Consider the following 20,071-nt stretch of genomic DNA (forward strand, 5'->3'; position numbering starts at 1 on the left):
TAAACTAAAAGCCAAAATCAGTGGGCAACGGCGAAATTGCTGCTTCCGTGTGGTTGTCACCTGAGCAGAACAGTGGCAACCCGACTAGGCCTAATTAAGCGCGTTGACAAGATCAACACCTCCAGTGCCCTCGGCACTCTAAAAGGAGCACCAGTGACAATCACACTCAAAGAAGGCGCTGAGCCATACAGCATTGCTACGTCACGGCGGGTACCGATTCCACTACTCCCTAGGGTCGAAGAGGAATTAGAGAATGGAGTCGATGGGCGAAATAGATAAAGTGACTGATCTAACCGAATGGTGTGTGCCCATTGTACTTGTCATGAAAAAGAATGGAAAATTAAGAATTTGCGTGGACCTGAAAAAACTCATAGAAAATGTGAAACGGAAAAACTTTGTCTTACCTTCCTTGGACGACATACTGCCCAAGCTAGCGAAGAGTACAGTGTTCTCCAGCCTGGACGCCGAAAGCGGATTCTGGCATATTCCTCTTGAAGGGAACAGTGCACGTCTCACCATCTTTATCACTCACTTAGGCAGATACTGTTTTAAGCGGATACCACTGGTATCACATCAGTGCCCGAAATCTTTCAGCGAAAGATGTCCGATCTTCTGCATGGGCACGAGGGGACAGTCGTGTAGATGGATGACATATTGGCTTTAGGAGAAACACAAGAGTTACACGACCAGGGGCTAAAGAGAGTCATGGAGACCATCACCACCGCAGTTCTATTAAAAAGGCAAGCTTAGCCAACCAGCGCTGAACTTCCTGCGACAAGTCATGACCAAAGACATAGCCCCTGACCAAAAAAAAAAAGCAAAGGCTATAACAATGGAACCACCTCAGAACATCTGTGAACTGAGATGGCTGTTTGGTATGGTGAACTACCTACGACATTACCTACCAAACCTCGCCACTGTGTTACAGCCGCTCAACGAGCTACTCAAGACTGAGCGTGATTGGTCCTGGGGTCCACGGCAAGACAGAGGATTCACAGAAGTGAAATGGTTGATTTCATTAGCACCAGTCTTGGAATTCTTTGATCTGGCAAAGCCAATTGTTGTCAGCGCAGATGCAAGCAGTTACAGGCTCGGAGGGGTCCTTCTGTAGAGCCATGATTTGGTCCTCAAGCCTGTTGCAATATGCTGACTGATGCCGAGAAGAGATACTCTCGGATTGAAAAAGGGTGCCTTGCAGGAGTGTGGGCCTCTCAGCGTTTCTACCACTATCTTTGCTCCTTATAGAGCTACAAGCTACTTACAGACCACAAGCCACTGGTAACCCTAATCAACTCAAAAGACCTCGACACTGCACCAATTCGTTGTCACCGCACCAATTCGTTGTCAGTGCCTGCTTATCAGGTTAATGAAGTTCAACCCAGTCACAGAATATATTCTAGGCAAACACCTAGTCGTCGCAGATGCCCTGTCTCGGCAACCCATGATGGACACCGAGCCAGGTGACCTAGAAGCGGAGGTGAAAGCGTAAGTGGACTCAGTTGAGGACACCCCGAGAGTGAAGAAGTCAGTCATTGAGAAGATATGACTAAACACGAACAGAGGCTGAACTCCAGTGTGTCCTCAAGGATGTCCAAAACGGAAAGTGTGTAGCTGTCAGACCAAGCACCTACTTCAAAGATCTAGGCTCACTCAGTGAGGCCAATGGATTGTTGCGACGTGGCAAGCAGATTGTGATTCACAGCAGTATGAGAGACTACATGTTGCAGTAGATTCACGAGGGACACCATGGCTTTACCAAGTGCCGAGAATGGTACAGTGGCGCTGTGTGGTGGCCAGGCATAGGCAGCGATGTGAAAAAGCTTGCGACATCATGTAAACTTTGCAACATCTACAGACCGAGCCAGAACAGAGAACCGTTGATCCCCATGCCAGTGGCAGATTTTCCATGGCAAAAGCTCGCAGCTGCCCTGTGTGAGTTGAAAGGTCATCACTACTTAATCATGATATACTACTTCTCTAGATGGCTCCAGATCCTTGACTTACCAAAGACAAACTCAGAAACATTTATACAGAAGTTGAAAAGCATCTTGACATGCTACGGGATTCCAGAGGTTCTTAGGACAGACAAATGCCCTCAGTTTTCAGGTGAATAGTTAAAAAACTTTACAGCTGAGTACGACTTCCAGCACATTACTTCGAGCCCTCATTTCACACAATCCAATGGCATGGCAGAACGTGCTGTGAAGACTGCAAAGGGGATTCTCAAGCGAGACAAACCTCACCTAACTCTTCTGCGCTACCGTTCAACACCAAGAGAGCCAACTAGGCAAAGTCTTGCCTTGCTAATGGGCCGAAAAATCCGTACAACTCTCCCTATACTCAAAGAGACCTTGCGGCCAATGTGGCCTAACCTAGAGACTGTCAAGAAAAATGACGCAAAAGCAAAACAATCCCATGAGAAATACTCCAAATGTTGGTACTCTGCCAAGCCTCTGCCTTCACTCTCCATCAGTTACAAAGTCGGATTGAAGATTGACGTGGAAAAGGCTTGGACAACACCAGCGACTGTGAAATGCCAGGAGGCTGCAACACGTTCCTTTACACTGGAGACAGAGCAAGGCGACACCCCACGACGGAACTGGCGCAACATCCAGCTGGTCAACCAGGAGCTGTCACCACCACAAAAGATGGATGTTCGTCAGCCGACAGATCCAGATGGACAGCGAGAGCCAGCAGAGCAGGACTTAACCACTGCCAGTGCTTGTTGGTAGTCTACCCACACCCTCAGATAATGTTAAAAAAAACAGAAAGTAGAAAAAACACTGTAAGAATGTTTTGTTGGCTATATCAAAGAGGTTTTTTTTTAATAAGTAATGACCTAGCTAAAGAGTAAACATATTTTTTGAATTCATGCTAAAAGTTAGTGTTCCTATAGTGTTTTGCGTACTTGGAAAAAAAAAAAAGGTGGGGGGATGTCGCAGAGTAAAAGATGAAGGGCACAATACCGCGGCTTTGTGACACAGTCCTGATTCCCATGATGTGTGTATTCCAGTTAGTCTAGCAGTCAGTCCGTGCTTGATGTGCTGCCGGTTGCGTCTTCAGTAAAAGCCGTTAGAAACATAATGTCGTCCACTTTGCATGACTTGGTGATGTAAATGCCACAATAGCAAAATGATGTCTGGAGTACTGTATTTTCATGACCATAAGATGCATTGCATCAAAACGTGCAGTCTCAGTTGCAGTATTATTGGGTGCAGTCATGATGGTGCTCACGAGACATCGAGGCACAATTGTAGCTTTATTTTTGTAAGCATAAAAACAAGCTTACAACAAGCTGATGCAAGCAAGTTAAAACTCAACAATCCATCTTTGCCCATGGTGTCACACCAGTTCAAATTCATTCCACCACAGCAAACAGAAACGCAGAACCAGCAGACAACAAAACAACCAAAACGATGAGCAACGAAATAATTGACACAAAAGATGCACGTTAAATGCTATTTACAAATGTTTAGCACCACAAAGCATATAGCGAGACTAGCTTAAAACATATGGTAGAATGCATGCACGCTATTTAAAAAGGCACCGGGACCAACACTGACAACAACTATTGTAATTTTTCCAAGTATTTAACCATGTAAAGAGTTAGTCCGGTTGTACTTTATTGAAGTATATTACAATGTCTCTACTCACGTTAATTTTTTATTAATCCTTATCCACAAATCCATCAAACTCCTTATTTTTTGTATCCAAAATGAACAGCTGATTCAGTTCCCCATGAAACATGCCAGGTTCCATCTCGTCATTGTCATTGTCAGTGTAATTGCCGTGCAGGTCCTAAGATATGATGCCCGCTTTTCGAACAACAGTGAAAGCAGAAGAAGTTGGCCCAAGAATCCACAATCCATTCACAAATGTGACGTAACTTGCCTGGCACTGCCTTTTAATAAACCTGTGTTCGCTGTTTGTCCTCCATTGCGCTCATGCCTCTCGCAACTTCACTTTGTACACCCTGTTTACACCGATGTCCAGCAAATTAAGTTATTTCTTCAACCCTCCCGGAATAATAGCAAGCTCTGAGTTTATTTGTTGCGCTTGTTTTTTTTCCATAGTGGTTTCTTCTTCATTAATCCCTTGCTCGAGTTGTCAAATGTTGTGACTAGACTTTACACCCATTTTATCGGCCGGATCAAATCAGCTGATAACTGGCATTTTTTTGATGATCGGTTTTGATATCATAACTCACCAATCCAACCAATGATGTCATTGACTGATGACTAGAAAGACATGTACTCTGTTGTCTTCCTGCACAGTATATTTGAATCCAAAAGCCAGTTTATTTTTATATAGTAGCATTTATAGTTTTTCATGTCTTTTAACAAAGAACTGTAAAAATCTGACAACCAATAAATATAAAAAAAAAATTATGTTGGCTCCATGTGAGAGAGAAGATAGCTGAGAGATAACATGTAATGCTTGGATCAGACTACAAGACAAATTTGTTCTTTCACGATTTCACTATGTCAAACTACTGCAATAGAACCTTATATTCCGATACCAATGCAACCCATTTTTTTTTTTATGATCAGTGAGCTTTTATCTGGTCAAATCAAATGCAATTGTATGTTCGTTACCATGGATATGACAGCACTGTATTAAAAGAAGATAATGGGTAAAAAAATAAGTGTTGTGGTAACCGGTGCTCAGAGCAGGGAAGGACATTCATGTAAGGCTACATTGAGGTGTGTTCACATACTTTTAATATGATACGGCTTGCAAGCAGGCACCAAAACGTTACGTAGCCTAGTAACCTAGTGCTAGGGCTTTTGCTAGCGGTTTTATGTACACATCTGTCGAGTCATACTTTAAAGTGTCAGTATGGGGTAACAATTGAATTACAATAATCAGAATCAGCAGGACATGTATGATGGCAGCAGAACAATGGTGAGGTTTGCCTTAGGTGTGACAGAGGAATTTAAGGTGGAGGTAGGACTGCATCAGGGATCAGCTCTGAGCCCCTTCCTGTTTGCAGTGGTAATGGATAGGCTGACAGATGAGGTTAGACTGGAATCCCCTTGGACCATGATGTTCGCAGATGATATTGTGATATGCAGTGAAAGCAGGGAGCATGCAGAGGAACAATTAGAAAGATGGAGACATGCACTGGAAAGGAGAGGAATGAAGATTAGCCAAAGTAAAACAGAATATATGTGTGTGAATGAGAAAAGTGGAGGGGGGAAGAGTGAGGCTACAGGGAGAAGAGATAGCGAGGGTGGACGACTTCAAATATTTAGGGTCAACAATCCAGAGCAATGGTGAGTGTGGTAAGGAAGTGAAGGAACTGGTCTGAGCAGGTTGGAACAGCTGGCGAAAGGTGTCTGGTGTGTTATATGACAGAAGATGTTTTGGAGACAAGATTCGAGAGAGCAGACTTCGATGGTTTGGACATGTTCAGAGGTGACAGAGTGAGTATATTGGTAGAAGGATGCTGAGTATGGAGCTCCCAGGCAAAAGAGTGAGAGGAAGAACAAAGAGAAGGTTTATGGATGTGGTGAGGGAAGACATGAGGGCAGTTGGGGTTAGAGAGGAAGATGCAGAAGATAGGCTAAGATGGCAAAAGATGACACGCTGTGGCGACCCCTAACGGGACAAGCCGAAAGGAAAAGAAGAAGAAGCTTTAGTGGGCAAGTATTTTACAACACAAGGAATTTTTCTCTGGCAGTCAGTGCCACCCTGGTACAACATTCATGTTGATTACTGAGAAGAAGAACAAAGGATCCAACAAGATCAAAGAACAATACACAGTCAAGTACATCCTTTGCTGGACGTTTTGAGGATGGAGTTGATGTTCGTCTCCCACTTCAGGTCCTGTGAGATTGTAATTTCCAAGAACTCTTGACGGTTGACACAAGACAGTTGGATAGGTGTGTCAAACTCAAATTCACAGTGGGCCAAAATTTTAAGTTGAACAAAGCCACGGGTCAATATTGAACTAATGAACTTTTTAATATCGAACCAAACAAGTGTGTAATACTTGTAATGGTGGCGGGCCAGCTCTAATATTAATTTGAAATTGCCTCGCGGGCCAAATATAATAACACCACAAGCCAAATCAGGCCAGGGTTTGACATCTATGGGATAGCATGAGGGGCAGCTGTGGTGAAGGATGCCTCCTGAAGTCCACAATCATTTCTACAGTCTTTAGAGTGTACAACACACAAAGCACCAGACTCACACACACCAAAGCTCCAGACTCTCCACTTCCTGTCGATACACAGCCTCGTCGCCGTCTTTGATGAGGCCTATGACTGTTATATCATCTGCGAACCTCAGGGGTTTGACAGCTGGGGGCCTCGAGGTGCAGTCGTTTATGTAGAGAGAAAAGAGCAGAGGGGAGAGGACACAACCTTGGGGTGCCCCAGTGTGAATTGTGTGCGTGGATGAGGTGGTGTCCCCCAACCTCACCTGCTGTGCCCTGCCTGTCAGGAAATTGTAGATCCACTCGGTGATTGCAGGCGAGACGCTAAGCTGGAGAAGCCTGGAGGAGAAGAGTTCAAGCATGATGGTGTTAAACGCAGAGCTGAAGTCCACAAACAGGATCCTTGTATAGGTTCCCTGACGTTCAAGGATGAAGTACAGACCCATGTTGACAGCATCACCTGCAGACCTGTTAGCTTGATAGGCAAACGGCAGTGGGTCCAAATGTATTGTGATTTAATTACAGTAAGTTACGCTCCACCATCATCATAGTCCTGAAAAAAGCAGTAGTCTCATGTATTAATGACCACAGCCCTATTGCCTGAAATCTGTGGTCTGAAGTCCTTTGAGCGCCTTGTGCAGGACCACCCCAGGCGTGTCACGGGTTCCACCTTGACCCACTGCAGTTTGCCTATCGAGCTAGCAGGTCTGCTTCATCATTGAATATCTCGACAGCAAGGGAGCCTATGCGAGGATCCTGTTCATGGACTTCAGCTCTGGATTTAACACCATCATCCCTGAACTCCTCTCCTCCAAGCTTTTCCAGCTCAGGGTCGTGCCTGCCATCTGCCAGTGGATCTACAACTTCCTGACGGGCAGGACACAGCATCGGGGCAGCCTTAAATTGTGTCTCTTTACCCTCTGCTCTTCTCGCGCACTAACAACTGCACCTCGTGTCATCCGACTGTCAATCTATTGAGGTTCGCAGATAACCCCACAGTCATTGGCCTCATCAAAGATGGTGACGAATCAGCGTATCGACAAGAAGTGGCAAGACTGCAGCTTTGATGTGGCCAACACAACCTGACATTGAACACTCTAAAGACTGTAGAAAAAATTGTGAAATTCAGGAGGCATCCTTCACCACAGCTGCCACTCACGCTGTCCCACTGTCTTGTGTCAACCATTGAGACCTTCAAGTCCTTGGGAATTACAGTTTCAAAGGACCTGAAGTGGGAGACAAACATCAACTCCATCCTCAAAAAAGCCCAGTTTCTGAGGAAGAACGGCCTGTCACAAGAGCTGCTAAGATTGTTCTAAACAGTGGTCAGTACTGTGTACTTCAATCACAGTCTGGTTTGGGGCTGCCAAAAAAAGGACAAACTCCAGCTGCAACGGACAATCAAAACCGCTGAATGGATTGTCGCCACCACCCTACCTAAACTTGAAGACTTGCACGCCACTCTAGGACCAGGACTGGTAGGATCCTTTCAGACCCTCCACATCCCAGTCAACAGCTCTTTCCGTCGAGTAGGCGCTACCGTTCAATCCAAAACGATACTAGCAGGCATTCAAACTATTTTTTCCCTCATACAATTCAGTCATTAAATTCCTGATCAGCAATCCTAATATTTTCTGCCGTTTTTGGGACACACCCTCTCACACTATGCTAGTCCAATCAATATTAGTATTAGTAATATATACTGTAGACCAGGGGTGCTCAATGCGTCGATCGCAATCCACCGGTCGATCACGGGACGGCATGCCAAACAAAAACAAAAAAACGTCAGCCAATGGTCCCTCTAATCTGCACGCGTCCACAATTGTGCATTGCTGATGCAGTCTCTTCGCAGATATACTGCATAGCGCACAAAAAAAATCATTCAAATTGAAAGTATAACATGCAGCTATTCAGTTTGTGGCATTTTGCAATGTGATTCAATCAGTGAGGGATGACTGGTTGTTACATCCAATGGCACAATTCACACACAAACTGTAAAAAATGAAAAGAAGCCACTAGTTTCTTTTGGGTAGGACACGGAACTTTCTCTAACAACGACCGCTGCTCTGCCATACTCTCTTTTCCTAGTTTACCTTACACCCCCCCCCCCAAAAGATGTATATTCATAATTAGAAATGTTACAGTACTTATGCAGCCCATCAATGTGTTTTATAATGGATGAGATTTTCTCTTTTCCGAGTGTGAAAGGTCTGGTCTGAAGTCAAAGTAGAAAGTGCAGGATGAGATGGTGTGTAATTTTAAAATTCCACCTTGGCACAGCCTGATCCAGGATGAAAGCACAGACAATACTGCACCCAAAAAGCTAATTCTATATTTTAAATATAGGAGGCAACATAATATTAACCTTAAAACTGTTTGGGGGCATCATCATCATCTATCCCACCCCCCACACCCCCACTTCCCCTGTCGTCGGTAGTTCGCGAGAGGCTGGCCGCTTAAAAGGAGATCTTGGGGTAAAAAAGTCTGGGCACCCCTGCTGTAGACTACCGCACGATTCATCACTTTAAACTGCACCCTTTGCACAATTGCCATTGCACTGCTCTATTATAGTGAAACGTATCTTGTCAATGCACACTGTATAAGCTTAACATAATGCTCATATAAAGACTGCATCTTTGCACAACTGTGACTCTTATAAGAAATAGTTCCCGATTAATTGGCTGTCTATTGTTCTTCATTCTTGTTAGTTTGTTTGTTCTTTTTCTCAATACTAAATACAAATGTTGTACCAAGGCGGCACCGACTGCCACAGACAAATTCCTTGTGTGTTGTTACATATTTGGTCATTAAAGCTGAATCTGATTCTGATATATAATTTTTTGAACTGGGGTTGAACCTATTTTTTTTTATTTTTTAGCCTGGTTTGATCCCCAATATGAGTAGTTCACTGCTTTCACAATCCTGAATTTGAATGGTATCAAAATTTTTAAATGTCATTAAATGTGAATACTCCATAGATAGTTTAACACACTATGAAAAGTTAATTTCTGTAAATGTATGTATAATTCCATCTATCTTCTTTAAATTGTTTTTTTTGTTGTTTTTTAACATAAGATACAAGGTAACCCAGGTGGAGCTGTTTGCCTTGCTGTGTCGCCTGGCAGACGAGCTGCTCTTCCGCCAAATCTCATGGATCAAGAAGTTGCCTTTCTTTTGTGAGCTCTCCATAGAGGACTACACCTGCCTGCTCAGTTCCACCTGGCAGGAGCTCATCCTGCTCTCCTGTCTCACAATCTACAGCGCCCAGATCTTTGGTGACCTGGCCAATGTCACAGCCAAGTACACACCATCTGATGATGAGCTGCAGGGGTGAGGAGCTGTGGAAATGACAATATAGCAACCTTTTATTTTCAGTCCATTGGTTTATTTTCATTCTATCATACTACTACTCAACGACAACTGGATTGAAGATAAACCAGAGCCAAATGTTTGTTTTCAATAATCTTATATTTAGTCTTCTTTCTTCCATCTGTTTTCCAAGACGCTTATTGAGACAAGGATAGTTCATTAATTGAAAAAGTACATCTGTTTTTCCGCCATACTGTACAAGCAAACACTATTTTTTTTTTTAAATTACTGTTGGATCATTTACTTTTTAAAGGTCAACTGACACATATAGCATATTTTTTTGTATGTTTTTAAGTTAAAAAAGTCAGCCGGAATGGACCTCTCCGATTTTTTTCACCACACATCAGGATGTTAATAACAATAATAGTTTTGGGGGACTAATTTGTATCACAGTTTATAGTATATGTTACATGTTAATTTAGAATAAATCCCCTTGGCCAAACCGACAAAATACAACAAGCACTTGTATTGCATTTAAGACAATTTAATCACACACAATACAACACAAAACAATAACAAGATAGAAGTACAAAGACAATTTTGTAGCATGTAACATGCCTTAACTATCTTACTAGATGTATAGTCACCAAACTCGAAAAACTTCTCCAAAAGCAGCAATACTAAAAAGCTCCATCCGCGTCCGACGACATAATCCTTCACTCAGAACGTAACAAAACATTCGCGCCATAACTTCATAAAGTACGCCAGCTTTGTTGTCGTCCACCAGCCCACCGTTATTGTCATCCGCCGGCCCGCCGTTTTAGTCGTCCCCCATCGAACAGCCCGGCGAGGTGGATCGGGCGGGGAGGTGGTTTGGCCGCGTGCGGGGTGGAGAAAGGAGCGCTCACTGGCCACCGGCGTCTAGGCACCCCTGAAGTAGTTACTTCGCCCGGCATGGGTCCTCCTGAGTATGCTACATACACAAGACTTGTAAAAGAGTTAGGAAATCAAACAATTATAGGCCTGTCATTTAATATTTCATCAGGTTCCTCATCCATCTATCGGGGAGTCTGTTGTTAGTTCGAAGTGATCCGCATCTCATGTAAATATGGCTTGAAACGATAGGGTAATATTGCCCCAGTCACTTCACTCGATCCTGTGATGTTCTCTTCTTCGAAATGAGCTTCAGTCTCAGGAGGGGTGTCAGAAAAATACAAAAATCTCTCTTGTTCATCTCCCATAGTGGGTGGCACAGCACCTTCTCAATGGCGACTGTCTCAATGTGACATCTGAAAATGACGTTGCAGGCAATATAGCTGGTACTAGGATGTCGAGTGAGACTTCTGCAACTTGACGCATGAATGACACGGTCTCCGCACATTTTTTTTTTCGTATAGACATTGAAGTGAATATTATATGTATTTTTCATAATATGTATTTTAAAATGTATATATGGATGTCAGTTGACCTTTAAGTTGGAAATTTAAGACCAATTGACACATGAAAATGTTTTGCAGTTGTTTGACAAGCATTTTGTGGTAGCAGTGATCTTCAGGGGTGGCGGCATAGGGGGAGGTATCCCTGGGCATCCAAAAAGGTTAGAGTTGGCCCACTGTTGTTGAATATACAAACCTCAATTCTAATTAAGTTGGGATGTTGTGTAAAAAGTAAATAAAAAGAAGATATAATGATGTACAAATACTTTTCTACTAAATACTTATGCCTGTTTTGAACATTGCACAGATGAACAGGTTAATTGGAAATGGGCGAGTGCTATGATGCCGTAAAAAAGGATTATCCCTTAGAGGCTTTGTGCTTCACAAACAAGGATGGGGCGAGGTTCACCACTTTGTGAACAACTGTGTTAGCAAATAGTCCCAACAGTTTAAGAACAACGTACAATTGCAAAGAATTCAGGGATTTTCATCATCTATGGTCCATAATATCATCAAAAATCTCTGCATGTCAGCGACAAGGCCCAAAACCAACATTGAATGCCCTGGCGCTTCGAGGCCTCAGGTGGCACTACATTATAAACTATCATTATTATGTGAAGGATATTGCCACATGGGCACAGGAACACTTCGGAAAACCATTGTGAGTTCACACAGATCGTCACTACACTACAAATGCAAGTTAAACCTCTACCATGCAAGGTGAAAACCATGCAGTATGTGTACAACACTCAGAAGTGCCTTCGGCTTCTCTGAGCCCGAGCTCATCTGAGATTGGCTGACGGAAAGTGAAAAAGTATGCTGTGGTTTGTTTTTGAAAAATTATGGACGTTATGTCCTCTGGGTGAAAGAGAATCCAGACTGTTACCAGAGCAAAGTCCCAAACCCAGCATCTGTGAAGGTATGGAACTCTGTTAGTACCCATAACATGGGTAACTTGTAAATCTGTGGGGTACCACAATCCTGAAAGGTACACAGAGGTGTCAGAGCAGCATAGTCTGTTTCCATCCAAGCAATGTCTTTTTCTTAGACATTCCCATTTATTTCTACAAGAAAATGCCAAACCACATTCTGCAGATGTTACAACAGTGTAGTTTCATTGAGAAAGATTGTGAGTACTAGACTGACTTGCCAGCAGTCCAGACCTGTCTCCAATTAACAATGTGTGGCACATTAATGAAACTCAAAAAGGAGACCTCCGCCCATTGAGCTGCAGAAGTTGTACATCAAACAAGAATGGTAAAAAATTCCAACTGTAAAGTTTCAAAAATTCATGTCCTTAGTGACCAAACCCTTATTGATTATTTTTTTTAAAGGAAAGGTCATATAACTGTGATAAACATGACCCTTTCTCAGGGTTTTTATTAAAAAAAAAAGTTCATCAGTTTAACATCTTGTCTTTGTTGTGTGTAGGTTGAAAAGGATTTGTAAATCATTTTCTATTTTTATTTGTATTTTATGTTATTGTAATTGGAGTGTGTATTTTGATCGGCTTGAAAGTCATCTGTCATGCCCGTCTCCCTGTCACCATTGCCACTCACCGTTATTATTATTTTTTTTTCTTATGATAGGTAACTCAACAAAAACGCCTTTACTGTGCGGTATTCATTGTAAATGGAAACATTCTAAAGGCATATTCCCCTGCATTAATTTGACATTATACTGTTTATGGCCTGGTGTTGCCTCCTCTTAGCATTTTGGGGGGTTGTGTTTTCTATCACATTAGATGTCCAATTTTAGGATTACTGTAATGGCCAACTAATATTTTTCCGAAAATTAAGGTATCACAGCAACAACTCCCCTTAAAACAGCCAGCCGTTCCAGTCTGCTAGCTCTATATCTCCATAATGGTTTATAATTCCCCCTATCACTTTAGGAAAAATAGAATTGGAATGGGGCCAGCGAAGTAGTCCATGAACAGGACTCCCCCCAATGCAGAGCTCTGGCTATCTGTCTGGGATCTAATGTTATAGCTCTCAGTGTTAGGAATAAAAGGATGTGTGGGGGTTTGAGTGAGTGTAAATCCGGCTGGAAATATCTAACCTCATGACACACTTTCTCTTAATATGCAGCACCACTGAGATCTCAGTATGTACTCCTTGTGTTTTAGGAATGAATGTTTGATATAAAGTGCCCGCACCTAGCTGTTTCAATGTTGCACTGATGAACTAGATAAGAACAATGATTTTTGTTGGGGTGAATTAAACTTTGTGGAGCTTCCCCTCGAAAGCTGTGTGATAAAGAAAATGACCGTTTGGTACTCATCATAAATTGCATATTGTTGCCAATATTAAAAACGAAGACTGACTTAAATGTCTTATTTCATGTATAGTTTGTTGAAATGGGCCTTACTGAATTGTGTTATTCGTCAGTTTCAGTGAGGATGGCATGGAAGTGATGGAGAGGCTGATTTATCTATTTCGTAAATTCCACCAGTTGAAGATCAGCAATGAGGAGTATGCCTGTATGAAAGCAATCAACTTCCTAAACCAAGGTACTAGAGCAAACATTATTGTTACTCTGTTTTTTTTTCATCCATAGTGTATTCCTCGCGACTGTTCTATGCTTTTATGCTTTTACACCTCTGCAGATATCAGAGGACTGTCAAACATCTCTCAGCTTGAGCAGCTGAACAAGCGCTATTGGTATGTCTGCCAAGACTATACTGAGTACAAATATCCGCACCAGCCCAAACGCTTCCCTGAGATCATGATGTGTCTGCCAGAGATCCGCTGTATTGCAGGTAAGACCAATTTGAGTAAAACAATGAACATCTGCTGTCACTTTTCTTGTTGCCCAAAATCTTCCAGAAGTCTTTAGTAGAATGTATGTTTTATCATCTGTGCCTATGTGCATGAGCAAAAGAAAAGCTAAGCCAGTTGTATGTGCTTTCAGGAAAGCTGGTCAATGTCCCTCTGGAGCAGCTCCCCCTCTTGTTCAAAGCAGTCTTGCACTCCTGCAAATCCAGTTTGACCAGCTACAGGAGTGGCCCGTCACCCTGTGTGACTGCCCCCTCTGGAAATTAGAGGCCTACCTGACCCTAACAACACAACCCCCCTCTCCCTAAGCTCCCACACCCCAAATTAAGGGAACGGTCTCGCCTCTAATGAATGTGACAAGCAGCTAGTTTTTTTTTTTTTAATTACTTTTCATTTTGTATTTATTACACGACAGAGCTGAATGTATGCTGATTTACACTGTGCACATGCTTCTGTACAAAACAAATGCTCATAGATGCATTGGTCTTTGGAGTTTACAAGTGTGTATCCAGTTTGCTCAATGTGTCAGTGTTGCCAATATTAGAGCTAGACTGCAAAAAAGAAAAAAAGGGTTTGTTTTATTCAGATGGGGGAAGATATGTGACGAGTGTTTTGAGACTACCTCAGGAAGATGTTATTGCTATTTTTGTGGTGTTAATAAAGAGTTGCCCAGTCTTATACAAAATTCCAATGGGTGCTTTGGCACCCCAATCAGAGTCTGGATGTTCAAAGTAGCTGTGCAAATCAAAAATTAAGAAATTGTGTTTTATACTATCAAAAACATTAGATATTGGAAAAGATTAGATATTTTAGCTGCATGGACTTTTGGACATTCTGCTTATGGGAGGCGTAACATTCCATGAGTGAAGGTGACAGCTATATGGATCAGTGGGATCTTCTTTGGAAAAGGAGTATACGGGTATTTTTTACAATCATAGAGTGGAGATGTAAGGATTTATTGCAAAGGTAAGGGAGGATAGTTCGTGGGTTTTTTTTTTTTATTTTTTGTGATCGAATTATTATGCAATGCTTTTTTTTTTCTTTCAAATGCCTATTGAGGGGTATGGAGCTGTTGGCTCGACAAAAACATTTCTTGTCAATGAAGGATAAGTATAAGAAATGAATCAATCTTAATCAGAGGGGTGACCCGCTGATTGACAGATGAGCACATTGCCAGATTTCCCCCAAAATGCTGCTAATCCTGCACCCACAATATGCATTCATCACATATGATTTACAGTAATCCCTCGCTGTATCGCAGTTGTTTTATTATGGAGTCAGTGCATTTCAGTTATATATAAATCATATCGGCATATCTCCTTTACAGTTACCATTATTGGGTTTGTGATTATAACGTGGCAGCACTGTTATACTATTATTATCAGAAGAATAAACCTTCGTAATATGAACTCATACATTTGGTAAGTTACCAAATTGCTTGAGGATCCAAAGAACATGAATTTCAAGAACACAAAAACACACAAAAAACACGAGCCACTGTCACATTTATGAAATTCACAACTACCTACCTTAGTCTTACAATTGCTAAAGCACACTCATCATGCTATCGACATGAATGAAATAAAAAAAGTAAAGAGCAACATTTAGCTTGGTTTTCTATAACTTCAATACTGTAGTTAAAAACAACACCGCAATGAATTCTAGTTTCCCATAATTCTTTTAGCTGACTACACTGCCAGGACCATCAGTGTGACGAACAGTGCTAATGATTAAGGCAGGAAATTATCTGTTAAAACCAGGTTTGTTATTAACGTCATTCAAGGGGAGCACATATCAATCATTTAGATGTATAGCATTTGTAAATTCATATAATAATACAATAAAAAAATTGTGGCTACTTTGCATATTTCATTTATTCGCAGGGAGTTTGTAAGGTTACAACTGTGATAAACGAGGTTTTGCTGTAATATTTGTGGGGAAGCAAACAGCAGATAGCAGTTATAGTTCAGTAATTACATGAGCCAGTTGTCATAAAGACACACCTATTCCCTACAGCTCAGCAAAGACATTTGCTACCAGACTTTTATCAGGTCCTGTTGAGTCCAATCATGTGTTTGCACAGATCCCAAAACCAGAATATTAGATTGGACCTGAATGAAACTGTCTCAGGTACTTAGATTAAGATGATTGACTCCACAGACTAGGAAATGAATGTTTATGTGCTGATTCAAATTCAGCCACAAAGATTGCAGATAATCAATTCATGATGTAGTGAGAGAATTTTAGTGTGGTTTAGAACATTGACTAGACCACTGGCTTTTAGTCTCTGTGACGGATATGCACATTATTGTCAAAAAATGTTCTTTAATTTTTGAACTGGTTGGGTGTCTGTCTGTGATTCCTCTAGAATTGACCAGTTTCACTATGTGCAAACCATTTGAAATGCAGAGAAAAATGCAGTCATTGCAAGAACTCTTTTTTTTTTTTTTGCACACATCGGTGATGTTCAGAGACCTTGACCTTGGCCACTGCCCACCCAGTGTGTTCCTCTCTCAGGTTCTTATTGGCCTGGATCGAAACAGGGTAAAGTGAGTGTTATGTATTGCATTCAGGAGTTACTCCAGTGATCACGCTGATGTCCTTGTTGTGTTAGTAGATGTAGCTTCTAGGACATAGAAGGTCCTCTGTAGGAAAATTTTTCTACTTGATTTGCATGATAGTCATTGTTTTCATCAAGCAGGTGAAAGTGGATGTAGTTTGAATGTGAAACTAATAGGGAGTGTGTGTGGGTCGGGGAAGTAGTTTGATTGACCCTCAATTAAAATTTGTGATGATCAAAGTGAGAATCAGGTGCATCTCCAGAAAGTTTGCTTGTCCAAATGTCGGAGCTTTCACCCACATCTCCATGTGCATCTTCGGCCTTAATACCAGCACAAGACAGTGTAGTGTTTCTCTTTCAAATGCTTCAGTTCTCTTTTTTTCTTTTATTTTTTTAAAATACATTTTCATGTACAGTACCTAGTTATTTGAATGTTTTGGGTTATTGTTATTGTTCTCATGTATTCATTGTCTTAATTTGCCTGAGGGTAACCCCTTGTGTTCAGTTTCACTTTTGTGAACTTGATTAAAAACAAACTCCTTTATGCACAGCAATTTATGAAAGTGTTACTCAGTTGATGTGATGTCAGACAAATTTTATGTGGCAATACTTGCATCTATGAATCTTTCACAGTAGTGTTTTAAATAATAGTCCAATGTGACTAACCGGATTAACCCATGTTTTCAGTATTTTTATTGCTACATGTCAAACAAGTTTTGAGTAGGTACCGTACATTCTTGGAAAACAAATGAGACCCAGCATTCATGATATACACACTCTTAAGGCTGTGCAATTGGGCAATTTGTTGAAAGGGGTGTGTTCAAAAAACAGCAGTCTGGTGTGGATTTTACAAGCTGATCTTCTGAACAAAGTGTCGATGACCTCACTGATTGAATGCCACACTGCTATTTTTTAAATACATCCCTTTCAAGAAATTGCCCAATTGCACACCCTTAAGAGCGTGTATATCGTGAATGCTGGGTCTCTTTGGTTTTCTGAGAATCTACTACACCTACTGGTAACTTGTTTGACAAGTAGCAATAAAAAAGTATATATCCTGAAAACGTGGAATAATCTGGATAGCCACATTGGACTGCTATTATTTTGAACACTACTGTATGTATTACTTCATCTTCTAAATCAGGTGTTTTGGCATCACTTGAGGTTCCAAACTAGTGTTGTTTCTTTCATTTTCTACAATGATGGAATTATTTAAATGCAATTGTTTCACATCAACTTTGCTTGAAGCCATGCCAATTATAAATTACTTTTGTTTTTGAGGAAATTGTTTGACAAAACCATAGGTGTTTGATTTTGTTGTCATTTAGGTCCATTTTGTCCTCATAAGAATAATCACTTAAATCCCACTGAATCTTAAAAAAACAAACAAACATTGAAGTTCTATTGCACAATGATAACTACCACATAATTAAATCTGTTCTGCATGCATGTTTCATGGGAAATTTGGAGTTTGTGATCTTAGATGAACCACTCACTTTTAACCACGTAAGCTCAGGGACATTGAAACATCATTAATCAATGTGGCATGTTAAATGGCTAAAAGTACGAAGCTTTTCGCACCAAACCTGCATAGCCAGCCACAGAGGCCTCTCAGTAGAGCATTAATGATGCAGTCGAAGGAGATGAGAAAAGTTCAGGGTGGCCAACAACAGAGCTGCAACCAACTCTCTTTTCTCAAAGTAACTTCAGGAATGCATTGAACATCACAAACATCTGAGATCTGACTGTGGAAAAAAGATCTGACGGGGGATTTTTCCTTTTATGTAGCATCCTGCTACTCAATGCTACTCAACTAAATCACTGCCAATTTCTGTCTAAGTTGTACTCGTGATAGTGGATGTTTTTTCTTTTTTTTTTTTAAACACGAAAAATGTGATTTGCAATGTTTATGCTGAAACTACCTCTGTCATAATTTTACACGACAAAATGTGATTGTTTTTTTTTTTTTATACATTGGATTCATTGCGTAAATTTTCTGTTAGGATGTCACTTATTTCACCCAATGACCTCTCAGATATGACAATGCTTAAAACCTGACTATTGTAATTTTTTTATTAGCATGTTGCTGCATGTTTCATTCTACCTCACTAGTTGCTGTTTACCTGTCAGCCACAATTTATTTTTTCATGACCTTTAGCAGGAATACAACAAATGTATTAATCTATTTTCAGGGATCCTTGTTTACACCAACACTTGTTTCATTTTCAATTTGCATAATCTGTTTTTTTCACTTCTGTCCTGTTGTCCTGGATAAAACACCAAAGATGAAAGAATGTCCATGATGTCAGTGCATTGATTGTTAGTCATGTGAAGCATTTTTGTTGTCCTTAAGCAATGCTTTATTTTCCTGTATTGACTTTTTTTAAATGAATTACTATCTTGTAAATGGCGGTTGGTTATGTATACAACAACAACAAAAAAACTCCATGTCATGATATGCCCCTGTGTTGTTTTTTTTTTTTTTTTTTTTTTTTTAATTGAGCTACATGATTGCTGTTCACCCTTGAAGGTAACACAGTATTCACGATGAGGCCACTTATCATATCTGATGCTGCTTGTGATCGATTATCAATCAGGAACCTATTTGAGGTCACGTTGACATCTTCTTGTGTTTACATGCTTCCACTCAGTTGAGTGACCCTGGCACTATGGCACGGGACTACTGGGATTTTATCACTGGGTTTGGGCTCATTCAGGCTCCTGAAGAGAGCCTGCAGATTTATTTGCTGATAATGATATTAGCGTCATGATTGACAGATTATTGGAGAAGGGCCTTCTGTTTGGGGATTATTTGTCTTTCTAACTTCTGTGTATGTGAGTGCAGAGCCCATGTTATCCTGTATTTAATACCGCCTAAACCCTTCAATTAGTGTATCATGTTTTGCTTTTAATGTTGGGTTTACTGCATCTCCATGTATAATGTGTCCAATCCCAGTGGTGTACACGTTCACAGACTGTTTTAAATGAGCACAAGGTGAGTCTGGGACTGAAGTACAAATAGTTTGAAAAAATTATATATCTCAGGGAATACAATGATTTACACACTGTTGTTTACAGTAAACAGACAATTGAAACTGCTTCATGTTTTTCTCTTCAAAAATCTTGTCTGCTCTTGTTACTTTAACTACCTGTGAAGATTGTGATCTATAATATGTTAAACAGCATGTTTAGAATGTGTTAGTAAGTAAGAACCAAATAAATGTGAATGTTATGCAAGCATACCTACCTTGTCCTTTATTTTTCTGTTCATTCCATTTTTGTCACAGAAACCAATACAAGAAACTGATAAGATGGCCATCTGATCCAGTTATAGTGGGCTTTTTGATATGTTTCCAAACAGGAGTGTGGTACTGAAAGCTAAATGGAACACACTTCTTAGTCCATCAGATCTTCCTGGTTACATATGCATTTATGTATATATTTATTGATTTACTGATTTTTAAAATGCAGCTGAACTTTCATAATAAAAACAAAATCTGTTGTCTTACTGCTCTAATGTGTAGTAGTGTCACACTATGCATTTGGAACTTCTGTAGATATACTTATTCAACTCAATTCACCAGTGAATAGCACCACTCTTGAGTCCCAATTATTGAAATCATCAGTGTTATACAAAATTGCAATATAACAGTGTACAACTGTGCAACATCATCAGGAGAAGTTCAAAATCATTTATCTAATAACATCACCAAAACATTTACTCATTTTCTATACACTTATTCCAACTAGGGTTTCTGGTGAGCTGGGACCAATCCCAGCTAAGATGGAGCAAGTGGCTTACCCTTCCTCAATTTGCTGGTTCAGGTCT

The 20,071-nt window shown here is 40.8% G+C and overlaps 1 protein-coding gene across 6 annotated transcripts in view; it reads left to right on the forward strand.

Annotated features, from left to right (window-relative positions):
* Window positions 1–19,469, forward strand: part of LOC133499192 (nuclear receptor subfamily 6 group A member 1-A-like) — an 81,775-nt gene extending 62,306 nt beyond the window's left edge. For 5 of the 6 annotated variants that reach the window (XM_061816878.1, XM_061816873.1, XM_061816876.1 and 2 more), the window contains 4 exons: window positions 9,236–9,490; window positions 13,296–13,417; window positions 13,514–13,666; window positions 13,819–19,469. In XM_061816878.1, coding sequence (XP_061672862.1) covers window positions 9,236–9,490; window positions 13,296–13,417; window positions 13,514–13,666; window positions 13,819–13,949 — 661 coding nt within the window. In that variant the 3' untranslated portion in view covers window positions 13,950–19,469. The remainder of the gene's footprint in view (window positions 1–9,235; window positions 9,491–13,295; window positions 13,418–13,513; window positions 13,667–13,818) is intronic. The other variant, XM_061816875.1, reaches the window with a different exon arrangement.
* Window positions 19,470–20,071: the final 602 nt, after the last annotated feature.

The sequence above is a fragment of the Syngnathoides biaculeatus genome, chromosome 4 (genome assembly GCF_019802595.1).
Source record: "Syngnathoides biaculeatus isolate LvHL_M chromosome 4, ASM1980259v1, whole genome shotgun sequence".
Taxonomy (NCBI): domain Eukaryota; kingdom Metazoa; phylum Chordata; class Actinopteri; order Syngnathiformes; family Syngnathidae; genus Syngnathoides; species Syngnathoides biaculeatus.